This window comes from Vespa crabro, chromosome 1, assembly GCF_910589235.1.
Source record: "Vespa crabro chromosome 1, iyVesCrab1.2, whole genome shotgun sequence".
In the NCBI taxonomy this organism is placed as follows: domain Eukaryota; kingdom Metazoa; phylum Arthropoda; class Insecta; order Hymenoptera; family Vespidae; genus Vespa; species Vespa crabro.
Window position 1 is genome coordinate 23,557,172 of NC_060955.1, and position 20,000 is coordinate 23,577,171.

A 20,000-nucleotide genomic window follows, 5' to 3' on the forward strand; every position below is an offset into this window, starting at 1 on the left:
ACTTTGCTTACTTTAATTTAGAAATATGATTTAATCTTCTTCCATACATAATCCATATTATTATTTCTTAAAAATATTAATTATTTTAATATCCATTAACATTAATATTCCTTACACATGTCCAAAAAAATATTGGCTTATTATTTTATTATTACTATTATTAAATTATCTTAAATTGCCATATTATATGGCCTGAGAAAAAGGGAGAAGGATATTCTTTTTGTCATACCTGAGATGTTACCATGTTTTCTTCACAAGCACATAATTAAAAGATTAAGAAACTCGATACTTCTTCGATATAGGACGTTGAAATAAGGCCAAGGATCGTCAGAATCCAAGAATCTGTAACGGTAAGCTTGATATATATAAATAACACATCAACTAAAAACCTGTTTTGCAACAATAAATAATATGTGCATGTCTTAGTTGAGCCTAATCATAGAAAAATGAAGTATGGTGTACATTTACAATACTTATATATGGATCGCTTGTTACATGGGTAATTATGTCTGACTTATTATTATTATTTTTAATTTTTTTTTTCTTTTCTTTCCATACTTTCCTGTGTATATATATATATATATATATGTATATTTTTTTTATTTATATGTTTGATCATTCTAAATGATATTTTTCATAAACTTCTTACATAAATAAAAAAAAAAAAAAAAAAAAAAAAACATTTAATCAAAATTTACTTTAATAGCCATATAATAAATTAAAATTAATTCGGAATTTATTCTATGCATCTAAATATAAGCATGCTAACACAAATATTTATTAATCGTACCCTTTCCATTTTATGTTTAATTTCATTAATAAACATTGATATAGGCATATTGCTTGTAAATATGATTTGATGCTTGAAAACTTAAATTATTTGATTTTTGTTTTGTACATATACGATATAATAATTTTGCATTGTTAAATATGTTGCATATATTTTAAAATATTTACATGTACATGTATTTAAAATATTCACATATATGTGTAGTATTTTGATAAGAAAAAAGGAAAAGATAAATAAAAAGATACACAAATCATTTCCATTTTTATCACAGCCATAGATATTTTTGTTTATAGACATACATCAAAGGTTCAAACGACAATGCCACGATCATCGAAATACAAGAAGTCTTAGATCAACAAAGAAGAGCCATAGAAAGGGAGATGCAAAATTATGAGTATCCCAATGGAAAATATGGTCTCAATATTAGGTAAAACAAATGCGACACATATAAATTCTAATGTATCTTACAATGTATAAAACAATACATAGATCAAAATATGTGTTTTGTATATATTAATATGTAGTAAATTGGACGACTTAGTTATGGAGAAAGATGGTACTCCAATGAGAAGTATAATTTTGACAAGTTGGCGAAGTGGTAGCACATTCCTTGGCGATGTCATAAATGCACATCCAGCAAATTTCTATCATTACGAGCCATTACTTGATTTTGGAATTGTACAAATCAGAGGTCCACCACTTGCGGAGGAAGCGCTTCAAAATATTGAATCCTTGTTAAATTGCAATTTTCATAATCTTGGTAAGAATCTATAATTAAATATTATTACGATTAAAAATTGTAACATAAGAAATAATTATAAAAATTTTTTTTATATAATTTTAGATAGATATCTAGAATATGGGAAAACACATCCATGGGTCTTCAATCACAATACACATTTATGGCGTCAATGTCAAATACATAAAAAGATCTGTTGGGATTCGCGTTTCGTTTCAAAATTTTGTCAATTATTTCCATTTCAATCGATGAAATTAGTACGTTTAAGATTACGTGCGGCAGAAGATCTTTTAGCTAAAAAACGGTAGGTTTATATATCTTCATCTAATATCATGTAAATTTAGTTCTATGTAATTCACTATTAGCCTTTTAGTTTAGGGATAAGATTGGTATTGTTGGTACGTGATCCACGAGGAATTTTACAATCAAGAAAGCATAGAGAATGGTGTCCTACCAGTCCAGATTGTTCAGATCCAGCTTTGGTCTGTGCTGATATGGTTTCAGATTTCAGTGCTGCAGTACGTTTGATAAAAAAATATCCACATTCTTTCAGGTAAATATATGAAGAAAAAAAGAAAAACAAAAAGTAGAATCATTTGGTCAAATTAATTGAATGAAGTTGGATACTCATTTGATCCAAATACATTTTTATCATAGTATCTCGTAAATGATATCAATAATTAAATAATTTTTTAATAATATATATATATATATATATATATACATTTGATATATGATATGATGTGTGACACACAGGGTGGTGCGATATGAAGATCTATCAGTAGAACCGTACAAATATGTGAAGGAACTTTATACATTTTACGGTTTGGATTTCCATCCTAATGTAAAAAGATTTTTAGATACTCATACAAAAAGTGACGTTGGTGGTGTATCGAGTACATTTCGTAATTCTAAAGTAGCCCCATTTCATTGGAGAACCGATTTAGAGTTCGAAGAAGTTGATGAAATTCAAAGAGTGTGCGGATCTGCTATGAGATTATGGGGATACGTTGAAGCAATTAATGCTACTCATCAAAAAGAATTTGATCCTATTACGGAATATCAACTACAATTGTGACATCTAATGTATAGAATATTTCCAACTGATATGGTGTACAGTACAGTAGTATAAAATATCGAGACTATAACAATTAGTTATTTTGATTACGTGCAGCACATCGAGATCATCGAGTATGGTACACAATTCGTGAAAATAATATTCATGATGGATGGTGTTCCATAGGGACATATACTCAGGAATATAGTAACACATACCACCTGTGAATATTTCAATATTCAACTATCGTAGTTAGAAAATTTTTTCAATTCTGGATATATTTAATCTGAGAAGACCAATGGTGATGCCGTTCCTCAATAAAAATAATAATAAAAAGAAAAAAAAAAAAAGAAAAAAAGAAGAAGAAGAAAAAAAAAGAAAAAAAAAAAAGAAAAATGAAAAGAGAAAACAGAAAACAAGAAAAAAAAGTAATATAATAATAATAAAAGTCTCTTTAGAAGTATTGCGCCAATGCGAAGAACAAAAATAATTTGTTGTAGGTTTTAAATGATTGAATTTGTTAGGTCGTATAAATATACCTAACAACACATTTTGACACAAAAAAAAAAAAAAAAAAAGAAAAAAAACGAACTATAATATCTACTCATATCAGTGAATCTCTAGTTAAATTATCAAAATTTGTATGACCCTCTCTGGAGAGTCATTTCTTAGATACGAACAAAAAAAAATATCTATTATAACGCTTATATCAAATATTTTATGATAAAAGCTGATTTTCTTTGTTTTTTTTTTTTTTTTTTTTTTTTTTTTTTTTTTTTTTATAATAACCTCATGTAGATCACAAAAGACATATTTACGTAAAATATAACATACGTCATATTATATACTCAAAATGATTCATAATTCTATTTGATTGATTTAAAAAAAAAAGAAAAAAAGAATAGTAAAACAAACATTTACACATATGTGTATAGTTCAAACTCATGATAATACTCCATTTCATTTTTCACAAGTTCTCTTTATATATATATATATATACATACATATATAAAAAATAAAAAAAAATATATATATATATATAAAAAATAAAAAAAAAGCCTAGTTGAAAAATGCTGTGAAATACTATACACACACACACACACACACACGATAAACTAATAATGTAAATTTTAAAATATATTCGATTCTGGCAAATTAGTTGATAAGACAATTTTCGAAGTTTTACACAATATACATATTGTTACATTTGTAAATCTAACTGCGAATTAATTTAATCGACAACTTATGGATCTGGTTTATAAATCTCGAGAATTGACCAATGACCGTGCTTATATATATATATATATATATATATATATATATATATATATAAAAAAAATAATAATAAAAAAAAAAAAAAAGAAAAACAGATAGAGAGAGTTAACATAGACTTGCTTTAATTTAGTAATATATATATATAACAGTCAGTGGTGCGCAAATTATACTACTATGTAATTTGTGTTACAATTATATATTGTTAAATTTACAAATAGTAATATCACTTTTTTTATAATTTATTTTCAAAAAGCAAACGAATATATATTATTTGTAAATATTATTATATTGGTTGTGTGTTATAAAAAAAAAAAGAAAAAAAAAAAGAAAAAAAAGAAAAAAGAAAATAATAATTTGGAAACTATAGTTTGTATATCATATAATTGATATAATGCAATACGACCATCCTAAAACTATGCATAATACATAATATGTGATGATTTTGTGTTCAATGCATAGAAATATGAATATATTATCTTAACAATTTCTAAGGTATACAATATGTGCAAGTATTATATAAAAAAAAAAAAAATACATTGCTCCAAAAAATTATTTCGCACGCAAAAATATCTCATACATCCTGCTAATAGTTCAATCTACTTTTAATCAATAGAAGATATAAAATTATACGTTCACATTGATTGATTTTGCAAAATCTTACGTGAACATAAAAAAAACATATACATGTATAAGCTTTTATCGTCATACATATATTATATATATTTAGCATGAATACAAAAGACATAATGGTGATACGATGGCCATGATTGATTTAATGCAACAATTTTTAGATTGTATATTTTATTTTTATTAGAATTTCTGCATATCCAATAAAGTACATATTATATATTTTTACAATAATTATAATGAATCAATATAATCCATTACTGTTCAGTTTGCATCCAAGGATAGATTTCACGTACTTTTTGTGAATATAGCACCCATATATCCACACATAGTATTTTTTCCAAATTATACGGCTACTCGTAGAGGCCAAGGATAATTACTTTTTTTTAGGCAGGAATGAAAAGAAAGAAAGAAAAAAAAAAGAAATATAAATTAAATTAAGAGAAATAGAAAGACGACATAGATTTATCTAATAGATTATTTTTCATTTCAGGATAATAATATTTTATCATTAGGAATCATAGCGTATATTGAACATCATGCGTAATATTAACAATTCAATGAATTATATAATTTTTTTATCATTGTTAATTACTTACAAGATCATATATATATTATTTTGTTTCGTTAGTTTCACGTTGAAATTTTGTAATGCTTAAACTCCTGTCTTGATTTCTATGAATCATTCACTGAAAAGATAAAAATAATATTTGAATTGAAATTTTCAATATAAATGTAAAAAGACATTCCTTTGGTAATAATTAAAAATAACTCAGTGAGGGCAAGTTGTAAGTCATGGATTATCATTATAGCGTATAAATATGTTTAACATCATAGTACTCTAATAATAAATATATAAGCGATAACAAAATCATTTTTCACATTGAATTTTATATATACTAACCTGAATTAAAAATTTTGTAGAAACGTTTATCAGCGATTCGATCTCAATTTGTCCGTCTAAAAAAAAAAAAAAAAATGCATTGAAAATATATTCAAATAATTGTAGATCATTTTAACTACCATGTATGATAGATCAGATAATTTTTTACATCAATATAAATATTTCAACCATATGCTTGTATTAATTCATCATAATAATTAAGCAAATACACACACACACACACACACACACACACATATATACACATGTATACGAATATTAGTTTTATAACTTACATTGCGTGATTACATATTTCTGGTTTATTATTATATCCTGAAGTTTTCCCCTTAAATCTGAAATAAAAATTCTCTCTGTTATATTTCCAAAATATTTTCATATTTAAATCGCTAAATTAAAAATCAATATCAGAACATTTCTAATCACCATTTATTAATGTAAGACAGGGATAACTTAATTAATCATCATATAATAACGATATTAATATATAAATTTATACAAAAATATAATATTATATACGATATATTAAAATGAATTAATTTATTTTACTTACGCAAATGTCATTGTGATTTTAATATGTTATGTGGATTATCTTTCACATTGTAATATCATAATTCAATGTAATGTAATGTAATTAATTGGTCAACCATTTTCCAAGTTATTTCCTATAAAGAAAAAAACATTTATATTAAAAAAGTATCCACCTTTGTAAGTTCATGCATATATATATATAGTATCATTTATACAAAATTCAGTTCTAATATATTCTTCATAAAAAGATCCGCTTGACTGGGGCATACAAATTAATATCATCATGTAAAATATTATATTGTAATTGTTACAAATTATATAAAATATATATTACAATATTTACCTAATGATTTCCTTGAATCGTATGAATGTGCCATTGTTAAGAGATGCATTGCCGTAGAAATTTATTATCTGGGATATTTACCTATAAATAAGATATACAAATTGTTAAATAACAATAATAATTAATGTAAACAAATACAAAATATTTTTTTTTTTTTTAATATCAGTAAAAACTACTCTGTCATGGTATTCAGACTGGGGCAGTAAATTTTCATCATTTTTTAACATACCAATTAACTTAAGAATGATAGAAACGTACGTGCACATAATCTTAAAAGTATTAAAACGCAGTTGCATTGAAATGGGGCTAATGAAAGAAACCAAAAAAGAAAAAAAAACCAAACAAACTAATACTCACTACAATTTTAACGTGGATAAGAATAAATTTTTGCAGTGTGAACATTATCCAGCATGGATGCTAGCCATAAAGCTGAAGCTTTATAAATCGCCATTATAAGGTGCGAAGGAGGAGAAGAAGAAGAAGAAGAAGAAGGAAACGTTCAGCTTATATGCTGTTGCTAGAACGAAATGGAAAAACTAATTCGCAAAAAAAGAAGTTCTATTCTTATGCGGAAAGATTAATAATCAATTAAGAAATCAGCAGCATATGAAGATCATAATCAAGAAGTAATCATACGAACGAGACTAAAAATGTCTTCATCATCATTGAAATTAATTCCGGATATATCGTGCAGAAATATTTAAAGTGTTGTGAGATAAAAATATATTAATAAATTTAATCTAATAAAGCTATTTTATATGAACGTACTATTTTATGAAAAATGCATGAAATAATACACGTGGATGAAGCTAGATTCTTAAATAACAAATTGAAAATGTTTTTACCTATGAATATGAACTCGCTGTTACGTAGAAAATTCTTCAGAGGTATGTTGCTCCGTGGACAGCCAAAGATGAAATGAATGAGAATAGAACAGACTAAAGAGGAATGTCGAATTAACCGGAAGTATCGTTTTCTCGATCTTTCACTCTCATTGGTTAATATTTTTGATCAATTTACAATCGAACATACAAGGATATATCGCATTTTTTATTATACCTATTTTTCGCACATATTTCTATTTCTTTTAATGTCAAAATTAAATGAATTATATTACACGATATTTACTTTGATTAATTCGATAGTGCTCTAAATTAAGATAAATACTTATACATTTGTCCGCATAGATGGCAATAGTGTTCTGTTTAATATTAGTCTTTTTATTATTATTATTATTATTATTATTATTATTATTATTATTATTATTATTATAAAACAAAACACAAATAAGAGAATTTCTTGTTCTATTATTTATTATTTTTCATAACATCATAAAATTAACTAATTACATGATGGTATATCTAATTTTGTATAGTTATTTTTATATAGTCCCTAGACTAAAAATTTATCTAATATAGAGTGGTAACATTGACTCCACATTTACATACATATGTGTATGCATTTATACATGAATTTTAAAAGGCGATGATCCAAATCTAGGTACCTTTTATAACCTCCAAAGATCATACAAATATTTATTATTCAGTAAATTATTCTATTCTCTACTTAATGAAATGAGGTTTACATTCCACAGATTTTTCAATTACAAAGTACTTCATAATTTAAGGTTGGTAATAGATAGAATAATAAAAAAAAAAAAAAAAAAATGAAATATGAAAAATATATAATTTTAATAATATTTAATTACAAACGATAAATTTGATAAATCTGAAATACTTTATATAATATATAATAATGAAAATGTTTTCTTTAAAAAAAATTTGTTATTTTTTCATAGAAGTTTACATGTTTCGCAAAATGCGAGAAAACAAAGTTACGATGGACCGGGGAAAACAACAGTAACCATACTCAATAAAAATGATACCTCTTTACTGTTAATAACCGGTTATAATCAAGTATGTCCATTAATTTTCAATTATTATATCTTACATATGTTATAAAAAATATTTTTTATTTTTCCTTTGAATAGACAGGATTCAACTTAAACAATGGTCTCAAAATAATCGGACCTACGGTTTTATTTTCCAAATCGTTATTATTTTGGAATGTTGCATCTGCAAAGGATATAAACAAAGATTCACTCGTATTATTTAACATTTTAGAACCAAAGTTAGATTTATTAATAATTGGATTAGAAAAAGATTATGATCACAAATTTATTAGCAATCTTAAACAAATCATAAAAGATTTGGATATAAACAGTGAAATTTTACCAGTAGATCAAGCGTGTAGCGTATTCAACTTTGTAAATTTAGAAAAAAGGTATGTTGCCGCAGCTTTGATTCCACCTAAACAAAATCCTATACTTTCTTCATTGATTGTAAAAAATTTCAATAAAAGGAATCAAGTAACATAATTTGAAAGCAATTAAATGATGTAAAGTTATAAGTTTGCTGTTAATGATATTATATTTTAAAATCATTAATTTAAGCGAAGAAGTACGAGTGTAGACTACATTCATAAGTTTAATTATGTGATTTTTTTATTAAGAACAATATGTATATTAAGTGACGTTATATAGAAAACAACGATTCTCTCTGTAAAATGAAGAAGAAAAAAAAAAAAAAAAGAAAAATATCTTATTGTAATGCTTGAAAAAAATGTAAATGAAAATACATATGAGACGAGACAGTAAATTAAAAAATGTTTACCAAAGAAAATATGATTAAACAATTAATCATAATAACAACACAGCAACAACAACAACAACAACAATAACAATAATAATAATAATAATAATAATAATAATAATAATAATAATAATAAAATAATATTGCAAAATTGGAGTGCATGCGAAGTATTATTATGTGAAAGATAGGCGTAAGTACTCTGAGGTTTAAAATTGCCACCTGATATGATTTAGTACCAAAGAGATATTCCAGATGGCGTTAGAGAAAAGAAGATAAGAATGCGATAAGGAACAGTCGATTCTATATATTTCGATAAATTTCATGAACGTAGAAAGAGATATGGCTGTCAACGCGGAAATCGGCGAACCTTAAAAGTCGAAGAGGCATCGCACTTATACGAAAACTCGGAATGCCAGTCGTGGTCGTTCCGGTAATGTCTTAAACTTTCGTCCGATCACGAAAAGGTACATATTGAGAGAAAGAGAGAGAGAGAGAGAGAGAGAGAGAGAGAGAGAGAGAGAGAGAGAGAAAGAGAGAGAGAGAGAAAAAAGAAAAAAAAAAAAGGTAATTCGAGCGCTCAAAAAAGTACATAAACACGATTTATTAATATGAATTTAATATTTAACATGGTAGAGGTAACATTTTTGCTTCGTAATAATAATAATAATAGTAATAATGGAAAAGAAAAAAAAAAGTGTATTTAATAGGTGAATGTGACGAGCGAGTTTACAGATATCGATAGAAAATCTCGATTATTTCGTATTTCTCGGTGATTGATTGATTGATTGATTGATTGATTGATTGATGATGATGATGATGATGATTATGACGATGATGATGATGATGGTGATGATGATGATGATGGGTAAGGAATTTGAAATTGAAAAAAAAAAAAATAATGGGAGGAAAGAAGGAAAAGGAAAGATATGGAGAAACGATTTCATTTTTATTATTGAATTCAAATGGATAAAAAATATTAGGACGAATGTCCTATTTGAAAGGATATTATTCTATTCGAGATTTGTCGAGACGATGATGACGTCACTCGTTCTCTTCCTCTTTTCACTTCCACCTCTTTCTCTCTCTCTCTCTCATTCTATTTCTCTTTCTCTCTCTCTCTCTCTCTCTCTCTCTCTCTCCCTTTCTGTCTGTCTGTCTCGTTTGCGACAGGGTACAGGCGACGTCGTGACGCGTCGCCGCGTCTCGAGTGCTTTCGGTTTTTTTTTTTTTTTATAAGAGAGAACTTCGTAACGTATCGTAAGAGAACGGTTTCGTAGTAGCGAGATTTAGACGTTAGAAATAAATAAATAAATAAATAAATAAGAACGTACGTATGTACGTACGTACGTACGTACGTACGTACGAACAACCGACCGACCGACCAACCGAACGAACGAACGAACGAAAGTAAGAAAGAAAGAAAGAAAGAAAGAAAGAAAGTAAGAAAATCAAAGTAAAGAAAAGAAAAAGGAAAATGGAAGTCGTTCTTGGTCGATACTATATTTGAAGTATAAAACGAGTGTGGCGAAGCGTCGATCGAAAAAGATTTTCTTCTGGTTAGAACGAACGTTCACGACGTTCCTACTAGATCCGTGAGTATATTCATTGTCTCTTCTCGGATTATATGGAGAAGGTTCTTTTTTGTTTTTTTTTTCTTTTTGTTTTTTTTTTGTTTGTTTTCTTTTTTTATTTTTTTTGTCAATAGAAAAAATAAAAGAAATAATAATAAAAAGAAAAGAAAGAAATAAATTAAAAAAAAAAAAAAAAAAGAAAAAAAGAAAAAAAAGAGAAAGAAAGGAAAAAAAAGATTCATTCGTCAAACGGTGCTGCATCTTTCTATCGTTTGTCGTTTACGTTGTGTGTGCGCGTGTGTTGTGTGAGGCGACACCAATTACGACCAAGAGAAAGAGTGCGAGAGAGAAGAGAAAAAGAGAAAGAGGGAAATAAAGTGTCTTCTTCTTTTCTCTTGAAATTGCAAAGGCCTCATCTCGGCCATATTAAATTATCTATTTTCAAACTTAATACGTACATACGTTCGTCACGAAGGACATTCAATGAAAAGGACGAAAAACAAGGAACGTGCGTTTCGAATTAATACGTTAGAAAAAAAAAAAGAAAATATCTCGCGAGTTAAATGTGTATGTGCGTACATATATATATATATGTGTGTGTGTGTGTGCGTATGTATCGTTTCACTGAAAAACGCCATAACCTATAATATCTTCGTCTACTGTATCTCTTTTGCTATTTTTATATTATGCTTTTTTCAAAGATTCGTACGCGCGTGCGCGCAGCGTGTCTGTGTGTGTGTGTGTCTCGTGCTGTTTTTAATTATAACATATAAGATATATATTTTTATTTGAAATTTTCGACGAAAAAAAATTTTTCTCTCTTTCGTTCGACGATTTCATATTTTAGTAATTTTTTTCTCTCTTTCTTTTTCTCTTTCTCTCTCTCTCTCTCTCTCTCTCTCTCTCTCGGATGATACGCATTTCGTGTTTCGAATAATAATAGGTTTTAGAAGAGGTAGGAGTTAGTTAAGCACATATCGTAAGAGGTAGAGGTGAAGATCGATTACATTTGCTCTCTATGCGAACTGTACGGCTGCGTGATAGAAATGATATAGAAACGCGCTATTAAACGTTTTGCTTTCGATTTACCCTCGTAATCTCTTTTATATCTATGTATGTTCGATTCGAGTCGATTCGAGTGGTTTTATAGGTTAACTTTTCTCTAAGGGTTACGTTTTATACGACGAAAACATTAACTTCAACAACAACAATAATAATAATAATAATAATAATAATAATAATAATAATAATATTGTATAAATTTAAATGTCAATTGAAAATTTTGTATTTGGAATTATAAAATATTATTATTATTATTATTATTATTATTATTATTATTATTATTATTATAATATTAGATATGCGTAAAGTGTATCAAGTGTAATGCAAATACGTTTTATAGGTTATCTTTTCTAGGAACGATAAAAAAAGTTCGAAAAGTAGAAAGAAAACGCGTTGTCGAATGGAAAGGTTGCGTAATTAAAAGAAAAAAAAAGAAAAAAAAAAAAAGAAAAGAAAAAAAGAAAGAAACACACAAGGAAAAATAATGCATAATTCTCGAATTGAAAGTTATAAAAGTGTATGAAAAAGTTTTTATAACATTGTGACATTCGAGTGGATTTGTCGTTTTAATAAATTATCCTTCCTCAAACGGTAAAAAATAGTTTAAAGAGCAAAAAGATACGTTGCGTAATTAAGAAATTAATGGATTATTTTCGTGTTGAAGGATAGAAAATCTTTATGAAAAAAAAGTTTATAACATTGTAATAATCCTTTTTTTATAGGTTATCTTTTTTTTTTTTTTTTTTGTTTTTTTGAATATGTTAAAGTACGACAAAAGGATGATAACGCAAACGTTTTTAGTAAAAACATTCTGTTAAATTAAATTAAAGAATAACAAAAATATTTAAATATAGAAATAGGAAAATTTTTGAAAGAGCCTGTAGTGTTACGATAATCTTGGATATAAAGTCAAAGTCGTTGTTGAGAATAGATAAATAGATAGATAGATATATACGTACGTACATACCGGTGTGTCGCATTGCCACGTGCACGACGTGCCGATTGGACGATGAGAATGTAAATATCAGTTGGTACTGAGTTAACCGGTCGAACGGACACGTTTCGTTTCAGAATCATTTCGTGTTTCTCTTCAAGAAACTTTACTACATAGGATTAGTACATAGACAAAGAAATTAGTTTGATCTCCTTGAACTTTTGTTGTGTACGTATATATATATATATATTACTCCATAACTTAGTATATAGAAAAATAATTAATTGGATTCTTTTGTTGGACTTTTGGTATGTACGCATGTGTGTACTTGTGTATGTGTGTGTGTATATATATTTGATGCATTTGTATGTACATCCGTAACTTGGATCGATACCGTAAATCGTGCATATTACGAATGTGGATGAACCTTAAATCATTTAAAATGGAGTCAAAAAATATTTTTACTCGTTCATTCTCCTTGTAAGTTTCGTTTCTATTTATATATATATATATATATATATATATATATATATATATATATCTTTTTTTCAAAGGATCTTTATATCCACATATTTGTCATTATTTTGTCTTTAAATTTTTTTCGAAGAATAATGGAACGTATGAAGGATGGTATTAGGAAATTGATTACGCAATCTCAATTATAATCCGCCATCTTACATAATAGTATTATTCTACTCGAAGCCGCCATTGATTTCTCCCCCTCCCCATGTTCCTCTTTTTATTCTTTTAATCCCATATTCTAATTGCGTTAACTTAAAACTCGTTTAGAAGTTGACACAGTGTCGCATATTAGAAACGTTCGTAGGGATCAACTTGCTACAGAATTTACAGATAATATATTACTTGTGCTTATTTTCTATCACACATATATATATATATACATATATACATATACATATATATATATGCATAAATTATTGATTTCTTCGACGAAATTATATGAAATTAATTTAGGATGAATTACAAATGACAGATAAAAAAGTTTTGCATTGGGATTGTGGCACGAATATATCAATCGAGATATACTTTATATTTATTAATAGTTTATAATTCGTGTAGAATTTTTTTGAATGACAATAGTTACCTTTTATACACAGTAAACAGTTTAACATTGAATAACTATGGTATATAATCATTAAGTATACAGCGTATAACGAGTATTCAATGTTGGATCACTTTAGTATACAGTGTACATTTAAATGTTGGATAACTATAAAACTATTAAATGTTGGATATTGGGTAACTATATCATTAGCGAGGAATGAGTTAAGATTTAATTAAACAATATTTTTTCTTTTTTTCTTTTTTTTTCTTTTTTTTATTATAGAGAGCGAAGAAAGAAGGAAAGGAAGAGGAAGAAAAGAAAGAAAAGATAGCAAAGTGCAATGTCGTATCACCGCGGAGGTCAAACGGGCTCCGTAGCCGTGTCTTACAGTACCAGCCCAATGGCACCACATTCACCTAGCAGGCGATATTCAAGTGGCTCGACATCTTCGAGTACAACAACATCCGGTGTTGGAGGTGGTGGTGGTGGTGGTGGTGGTGGCGGTGGTAGTAGTAGTGGTGGTGGTGGTGGTGGAGGTGCTAGTAGCAGCAGTGGAGTAACCGGTAGTGGAGGGAGCAGTAGTTCAACGTCCAAGTACAATTACACCTCAAGAGATACCCCATCGTCGCTTCGAGATCGTTCGAGCATTTATTCATCGTCCCCATCATCGACGATTCCTAGTCTTCGTTCCAGCTACGTTTCCGATTGCAGAAGATCTTATTGCCAAACTGGAAGGTAAGCCATCGTTTATGTTCACCGACATGACGCCAAGAAATATCAAGAAAATTTGAACTCGGTCCAATTGCGTCGTCGCACTTTTCCTCATTTATTCACTTATTTATTTACTTTTTTTTTATTTTTTATTTATTTATTTATTTTCTTTCTTTTATTTTTTTATTTTTTTTTTTTTTTCTATGTTATTTTTTCGTTTTGATTTTATACGATCGGAAAACACTTTATCAGATGTACGCGTTTTATTAGAATCATAAGTATTTCGCAAGTTATTGCAATCTAAAGTCATTGTTCTTAGCATAATGCAACTAAGTCGTAATCAAAGTCAATATAGTCGATAATAAAGTCAAATGAGTTGGTACGCGTTGATAACAGGAAAAGGAAAAATCGTGTTAATTAAAATAGAATGATGGAGGAACATTGTTTGGTATTAACAATGTTGAGAAAAAGTGTTTGTCGGTTTAGCGATTCTTATCGATAATTTTAGTTCTCTCACAGTTTTTTCTTTTTTCTTTCTTTCTTTCTTTCATTTCTTTCGATTTTCTCGGATATTTTCTCGCGGTGTAATAATCGGTGGAAGGGTAGTAGCAAAATATAGTACTGCGATTGGTGGAGCGGGAGGAGGGGTAGGTAGGTTTATGCAAGAGAAAAAGAAAAAAAGAAAGAAAGGAAAAACAAAGAAAAGCGCTTACGAAACGACGTTAAAATCGTTTCTGATCGATCGGCCCGCAGTTACTACTCATCGGCTACGACCAGCAGCCTCCGCAGGAGCTACTTGTCGGAGTACAGCCGACCTCAGTGCTCACCCTCAAGGTGAGCCTTTGCACGTGGCGGCGTCAGTAAGCAGCGTTCACCCCCCTAAAAAATTACCATTTTATTATTATTATTTCTTTTTTTTTTTTTTTTTTTTTGCGTACTTTATCTAACACGCACATATAAATAACTCGTTCACGACGAAGACATTTTTGTTTTTATTTTATTTTATTTCTTCATTTCATTTTATTTCCAATTTTTTTTTGTTTGAAAATGTTGTGCCTCACCTAGACATCGCCGAATCGACCCGATTCGACCCGATCGGTCTTGAAATTTCAATGGAAATTTAATGGTCGATCATATGCTTGCACCTTTTATGCTTTAGAAAATCGAACGTTCGAGGTAAAGAACGATAAGCTTGTAGAGAAAAGGTAAATGCATGGAACTTTGTATCACTTTTTGCTATGAGTTTTGTGTGACTACATTTTTTAACAGTATATCATTAAATATCTCACATAGGATATACGCACAGACGAATAGAGAGTTAGAATATATCGTTGGTATATGCTATCTTTTTGTGGATACTTACGAATATATATATATATATATATATATATATATATATATATGTATATGTATATGTGTATATATATATATTTGTAGATGTATGCAAAAAAGCAATCGTTGGCCAGAGTCCACGAGCAAATAAAGGATCGCGCGTACGTTCGTAATATTAAGATCGGACAAATATTACAGGTCTTCGTACGGCGGTGATACAACTGGCATCGGTGGAAGCGTCTGTAGTACTCTGGCAAACGGCATCAGTAGCATCGGTTCCAGCGGGCGATACACATCGTCAACATCATCTTCCTACCTATCATCTTCAACCGCTTCTTCGAGGGATCGTACCTTGGAATCGTCGGCGTTACGTCGAGACATTAACGCGGACATCATTGGAAGGTGTTCGCCTTTGGTTTACGTACCTAGCGTCGTCCGTCACTCTTCTCAGAGTGGCACTCATCGTTGGAAGCAACAGCAACATTCGAAGGCAGCAACAACAGGGATTGGTGGTTCGTCTTTGAACGAATTGATCGGAGGGGAGGAACACGAAAGGAAACGAACGGGAAGTGTACGTCCCGAATCTTCGCTCTCCTCGTCTTCCTCGTCGTCATCGTCGTCCGCCATCACAGGTGGTGGGCTTTGGTCGAGGTCTAAGGGGAGGCCACCTACCGCCGGCAGCACGGTGCTCACCACCGGTACGGGGCATGCACGCGCCCACAGCGCAACATCGTCCGTCGAGGTAACAATCGCCGGTCATCGGGCTGACGAGGACGATGACGACAACGAAATCGACGACGATGACGACGACGACGACATTGAGAACGACGATGACGACGAGGACGAGGAAGACGACGGCGACGTCAACGACGATAATGATTACGTGAACGACGAGGACGAGAACGAGGACGAGACTAACGAGCGCGATAACAACGACGACGACGACGACGACGACAACAACGAGGACGACGAGGACGACGAGAACGAGGACGTTGACGCGGCCATTGGGCCAGCGAATGTAAATGACGACGACGACGACGACGAGGACGACGATCGACGGAACGACAATAACAACAATAACGCCAACGGCAATCTCGACGGGAGCGGCAACAGGAATAATACTAGCAGCAATTCGGGCTCCAACGAGGAGGACGGATACGTCTACGAGCAGCTAGATTATAACGACGATCCGCGGCGCGACGATGACGACGCGGATAACAATCGTATCAACCGCCATCACCACCAACGCGCTCGTCGTTCGGTCAGCAACAAACAACGTATCTCCGTTTCCCCGACGGCCGAACGTAATGTCGCGGCGACCATAGCTGCCGCCATTGTTGCTGCCGTTAGACCGCGTAACGAGGGTGGTGCTGGCGGTGGTTTGATTCCTGTTAATCTTGACCTGCTAACTAATCTCGCTAATACTAATCCAAATAATACCACCGAGCATTTGATCGATAACGACGAGCAGAGTAGTCAACACAATTCCTCGCTCCAGTCGGACGATTTTGAGATCGACGATAACGAGGTAATACGTGGGGTCAACGAGATAGCCTCGATCGAGCCGGTCGATACTTATCGTCGGAATGTTCTTTCCTCTGGAAATCACGACATATTGGACGGTCTCAGTACCAAAAGCAATTCGCCCGTTAATCCATTCGATATCGAGGAAAATGACTTTGAGGTCAGGACTTTGTATACCGTACTTCAGAACGGTCTATCGGGAAGAAACTCCGATGACCATTCCGACGATCCGTCCGTACCTTCGACGTCCAGCCGGCAGGAAGGACATTTCTCTGGAATCGACAGGAACACGGGGGCATCCGCTAGTGGTGGTCTTACCTCATCTTCCCCTGCAACACCTAACACGAGACAGCAAAGTCTCTATCGCGCTGGCAACGAGCAGTTCGTGAGTGTCGTTTTGATAATATCAAAGCTATCTACGTCGCTTCTCTATGGATCAAATTTGTTAAAGGAGGAAAAGTTGAAACCCTCCTTTTATTATCGGTTGGTATCGTCCTTTTAACCCTTTGTGTTTTGCTTTTCCTCCTCTCTGTCTATCTATCTATTTCTATCTCTCTTACTCTTACTATTAATCATACGATATTATATAAAAATAAGAACGAATACGACGAACTATGTTATTAAAGGCTCGAACGATGTATAACCCACCATGTGTAAAGAATATTCTTATTGTGACCGTATTAGTTTCGGTACAAATTTCTTACTACGGATACTGTCTGTCGTTATGTAACATAGTTCTATGTTGTATAAGTCGTCCTCTCCACTACGCGCGTCGTCTGTCGTATTACGTTGTTGTTCTATCTAACAGCTGCTATCTAACAAATATCAACCCATCAGATCATCTAACTTTTTTCGATCATTAGCGATGTAATATAAATTACTTAGGATATAATATTTGTCTAGGAAAATTTGATAAAACCCTTTATAGGATGATCTCATCGTTCGATCAATTCTTATTGTTATATCTTCGTATCTTCGTCAAATTAAGATTCTCTATGTTTTTTGTATGTTAAAATTACGAGAGAGAGAGAAAGAGAGAGAAAGGGAAAAAAGAAAAAAAAAAAAAAGAAAGACTAAGATTCAGTGGTAAGAAGAAAGAGGGCGTAGCTCGAAAAATATATTCACTTTGATTACCTCGTTCCAAACTCGTGTTACGAAACTTTGCACGTTTACTACTGGGTCCAAGTCACCAACTAGAGACTCTCTATCTGCTAACCGTGAGCACCTCCGACTTTTATTTATAGATTGGAGCTCCTTTGCTACTTCTCTCTTGCTCTCTCTCTCTCTCTCTCTCTCTCTAGGAAATAGAGTTGCCAAATAGAAATATGCCCATCGCGTATCATTCTCAAAGTGTTATTCGCGTTTCTTTAATCGATCGTTGTTTCATTGTCATTCACGATCTTGAATATTGATTTAATCGCGATAAAAAAAAAAAAAAAAAGGGAGAGAAAGAAAACAGAAAAAAAGAAGAAGAAAAAAAGACGACACGTGGCTAGGTTTTCTTCTTCTTTTCTTTATTTTGTGACTTTATTCGAAGAAGGTAGTCTAAACTAGACAGTTGAAATATTTTCCGCTTAGCGAGATAACTACTACGTCTCTTTTTAAAAATGAAGGTCACCACCATTTTCTTCTCGAGAACTCTCCTCGATAACAACGACTCGAAGATAATCTTTAACCCTGTTAAAAATCTTTACAAATCTAATAATTCTTCGAATTTGTTTGATAACTCAAAATATATACATATATATATTGTATCTTGATAAATTTCATTATCAAGTAATACATATATACATACGTATATATGTGTATATATATATATATATATATATATATATATATATGTATGTATTTTGGTGTCACGATTGAAAATATATTTTTCTTCGAAAGTGCCATTTGATATTCGCGTAAACTGGCTTACGTGGAAATAATTGGTTGGATTTTGTGGTGTGCTTGGACGTTGATAGTACTAGTCTCTGTTTATGCATTTTTATTAGGCATCGTCGAGCCTTTGGCAACACAAAAACGTATATCGACTTATGTTCGTATGACAACGAATAACGTTGGTAATACGATATCTTCAAATGCCATTATATTTCCACTAGAGGTTAATCTTAAGGTAAGAGGATGGTATATATATATACACACACACACACATATATATATATATAGTTTGTCCGTTGTTCTGTGGAAATTTGTTGTTTTTTCTTTATATATTAAAAAAATATTTTCTTCTGTTATTTCTTCCTTTTTTTCTTTTTTTCTTTTTTCACTCCTTTAATTTACGTTGCACAACTTTGTATTAGGAACGTATTATTGTTCAGTCATTAGAAAAAAATGATGTAATAAAAAATGTCAGTATTTGTAAGTGATTCAGTAAAATGAAGAAGAAGAAGAAGAAGAAGAAAAAAAAGAGAGTACGTTATTATCTAATGCAAGGTTGTAAGTGGATTTTGTGTGAAAAATATAGCCCCCTATGGACTAATCCACTGTACTTTTGTGATAATTCTTTTCGTCATCGCCGTGCAATGTTTTTTAGGATATATATCTCGTGTTTAGATCGTATAAGATATATATATAATGTCAGATGGTAGTGATGATATAAGTAACACATTGTTCATTGAAATATGTCATATCATTTTTCTAGGAGGGAAGTCCAACCAACAGACCGGTGCGTAATCCATTCCAAGCTCATCGGGACGAAAGATGTGGCTTAAACGGTTTGCGAAATATCGGAAATACAGTGAGTAGAATATTGTTTGAATGAATAAACATTAATAAATTCCATGTAAGAAGTTTAATAATTCTATTTCTTTTCTCTCTCTCTCTCTCTCTCTCTCTCTCTCTCTCTCTCTCTCTCTCTCTCTCTCTCTCTCTCTCTCTCTCTCT

At 30.8% G+C, this 20,000-nt stretch overlaps 3 protein-coding genes, 2 long non-coding RNA genes and 1 other non-coding gene across 17 annotated transcripts in view; 3 read left to right on the plus strand and 3 right to left on the minus strand.

Annotated features, from left to right (window-relative positions):
• Positions 1-5,683, plus strand: part of LOC124428533 (carbohydrate sulfotransferase 5-like) — an 8,834-nt gene extending 3,151 nt beyond the window's left edge. For 5 of the 7 annotated variants that reach the window (XM_046972724.1, XM_046972694.1, XM_046972704.1 and 2 more), the window contains exons 3-8: positions 303-350; positions 1,084-1,217; positions 1,315-1,550; positions 1,635-1,833; positions 1,903-2,082; positions 2,286-5,683. In XM_046972724.1, coding sequence (XP_046828680.1) covers positions 303-350; positions 1,084-1,217; positions 1,315-1,550; positions 1,635-1,833; positions 1,903-2,082; positions 2,286-2,607 — 1,119 coding nt within the window. In that variant the 3' untranslated portion in view covers positions 2,608-5,683. The remainder of the gene's footprint in view (positions 1-302; positions 351-1,083; positions 1,218-1,314; positions 1,551-1,634; positions 1,834-1,902; positions 2,083-2,285) is intronic. The other 2 variants (XM_046972732.1, XM_046972750.1) reach the window with 1 other exon arrangement.
• On the minus strand, positions 4,646-12,640 carry LOC124428558. Of its 2 annotated transcripts, XR_006943214.1 has the most exons (9): positions 12,507-12,640; positions 7,109-7,201; positions 6,621-6,780; positions 6,264-6,344; positions 5,943-6,054; positions 5,668-5,724; positions 5,393-5,448; positions 5,088-5,177; positions 4,646-4,867 (listed from the first exon to the last, which is right to left on the minus strand). It is a non-coding gene; the product is annotated as an uncharacterized LOC124428558 (long non-coding RNA). The 2 variants fall into 2 exon arrangements; XR_006943217.1 differs by lacking the exon at positions 6,621-6,780.
• On the minus strand, positions 6,420-6,487 carry LOC124432842. The gene has a single exon (XR_006944380.1). It is a non-coding gene; the product is annotated as a small nucleolar RNA SNORD31 (small nucleolar RNA).
• On the plus strand, positions 7,710-8,859 carry LOC124428552 (NADH dehydrogenase [ubiquinone] 1 alpha subcomplex assembly factor 3). The gene is made up of 3 exons (XM_046972763.1): positions 7,710-7,890; positions 8,062-8,179; positions 8,254-8,859. The coding sequence occupies exons 1-3, from the start codon at positions 7,838-7,840 to the stop codon at positions 8,638-8,640; spliced, it is 558 nt and encodes a 185-aa protein (XP_046828719.1). The 5' UTR covers positions 7,710-7,837; the 3' UTR covers positions 8,641-8,859.
• LOC124428456 (transcription initiation factor TFIID subunit 1-like) overlaps positions 9,224-20,000 on the plus strand; it is a 13,631-nt gene continuing 2,854 nt past the window's right edge. The window contains exons 1-5 of one of the 5 annotated variants that reach the window (XM_046972514.1): positions 9,224-9,378; positions 13,830-14,282; positions 15,012-15,092; positions 15,789-17,499; positions 19,759-19,854. In XM_046972514.1, the coding sequence (XP_046828470.1) occupies positions 13,888-14,282; positions 15,012-15,092; positions 15,789-17,499; positions 19,759-19,854 (2,283 nt within the window). In that variant the 5' untranslated portion in view covers positions 9,224-9,378; positions 13,830-13,887. Of the gene's footprint in view, positions 9,379-10,091; positions 10,507-12,580; positions 12,710-13,829; positions 14,283-15,011; positions 15,093-15,788; positions 17,500-19,758; positions 19,855-20,000 lie in introns of those variants that run through there. The other 4 variants (XM_046972526.1, XM_046972505.1, XM_046972521.1 and 1 more) reach the window with 4 other exon arrangements.
• On the minus strand, positions 14,136-19,159 carry LOC124428565. Its single transcript, XR_006943218.1, has 3 exons — positions 18,249-19,159; positions 14,972-15,137; positions 14,136-14,275 (listed from the first exon to the last, which is right to left on the minus strand). It is a non-coding gene; the product is annotated as an uncharacterized LOC124428565 (long non-coding RNA).

Coding starts and splice junctions, on each gene's coding strand:
- LOC124428552 (XM_046972763.1), top strand. CDS start 7,838: ATGAGGTTTACATTCCACAGATTTTTCAATTACAAAGTACTTCATAAT. Junction 7,891..8,061: donor AAAGTACTTCATAATTTAAG/GTTGGTAATAGA, acceptor ATTTTTTCATAG/AAGTTTACATGTTTCGCAAA. Junction 8,180..8,253: donor TAATAACCGGTTATAATCAA/GTATGTCCATTA, acceptor TCCTTTGAATAG/ACAGGATTCAACTTAAACAA.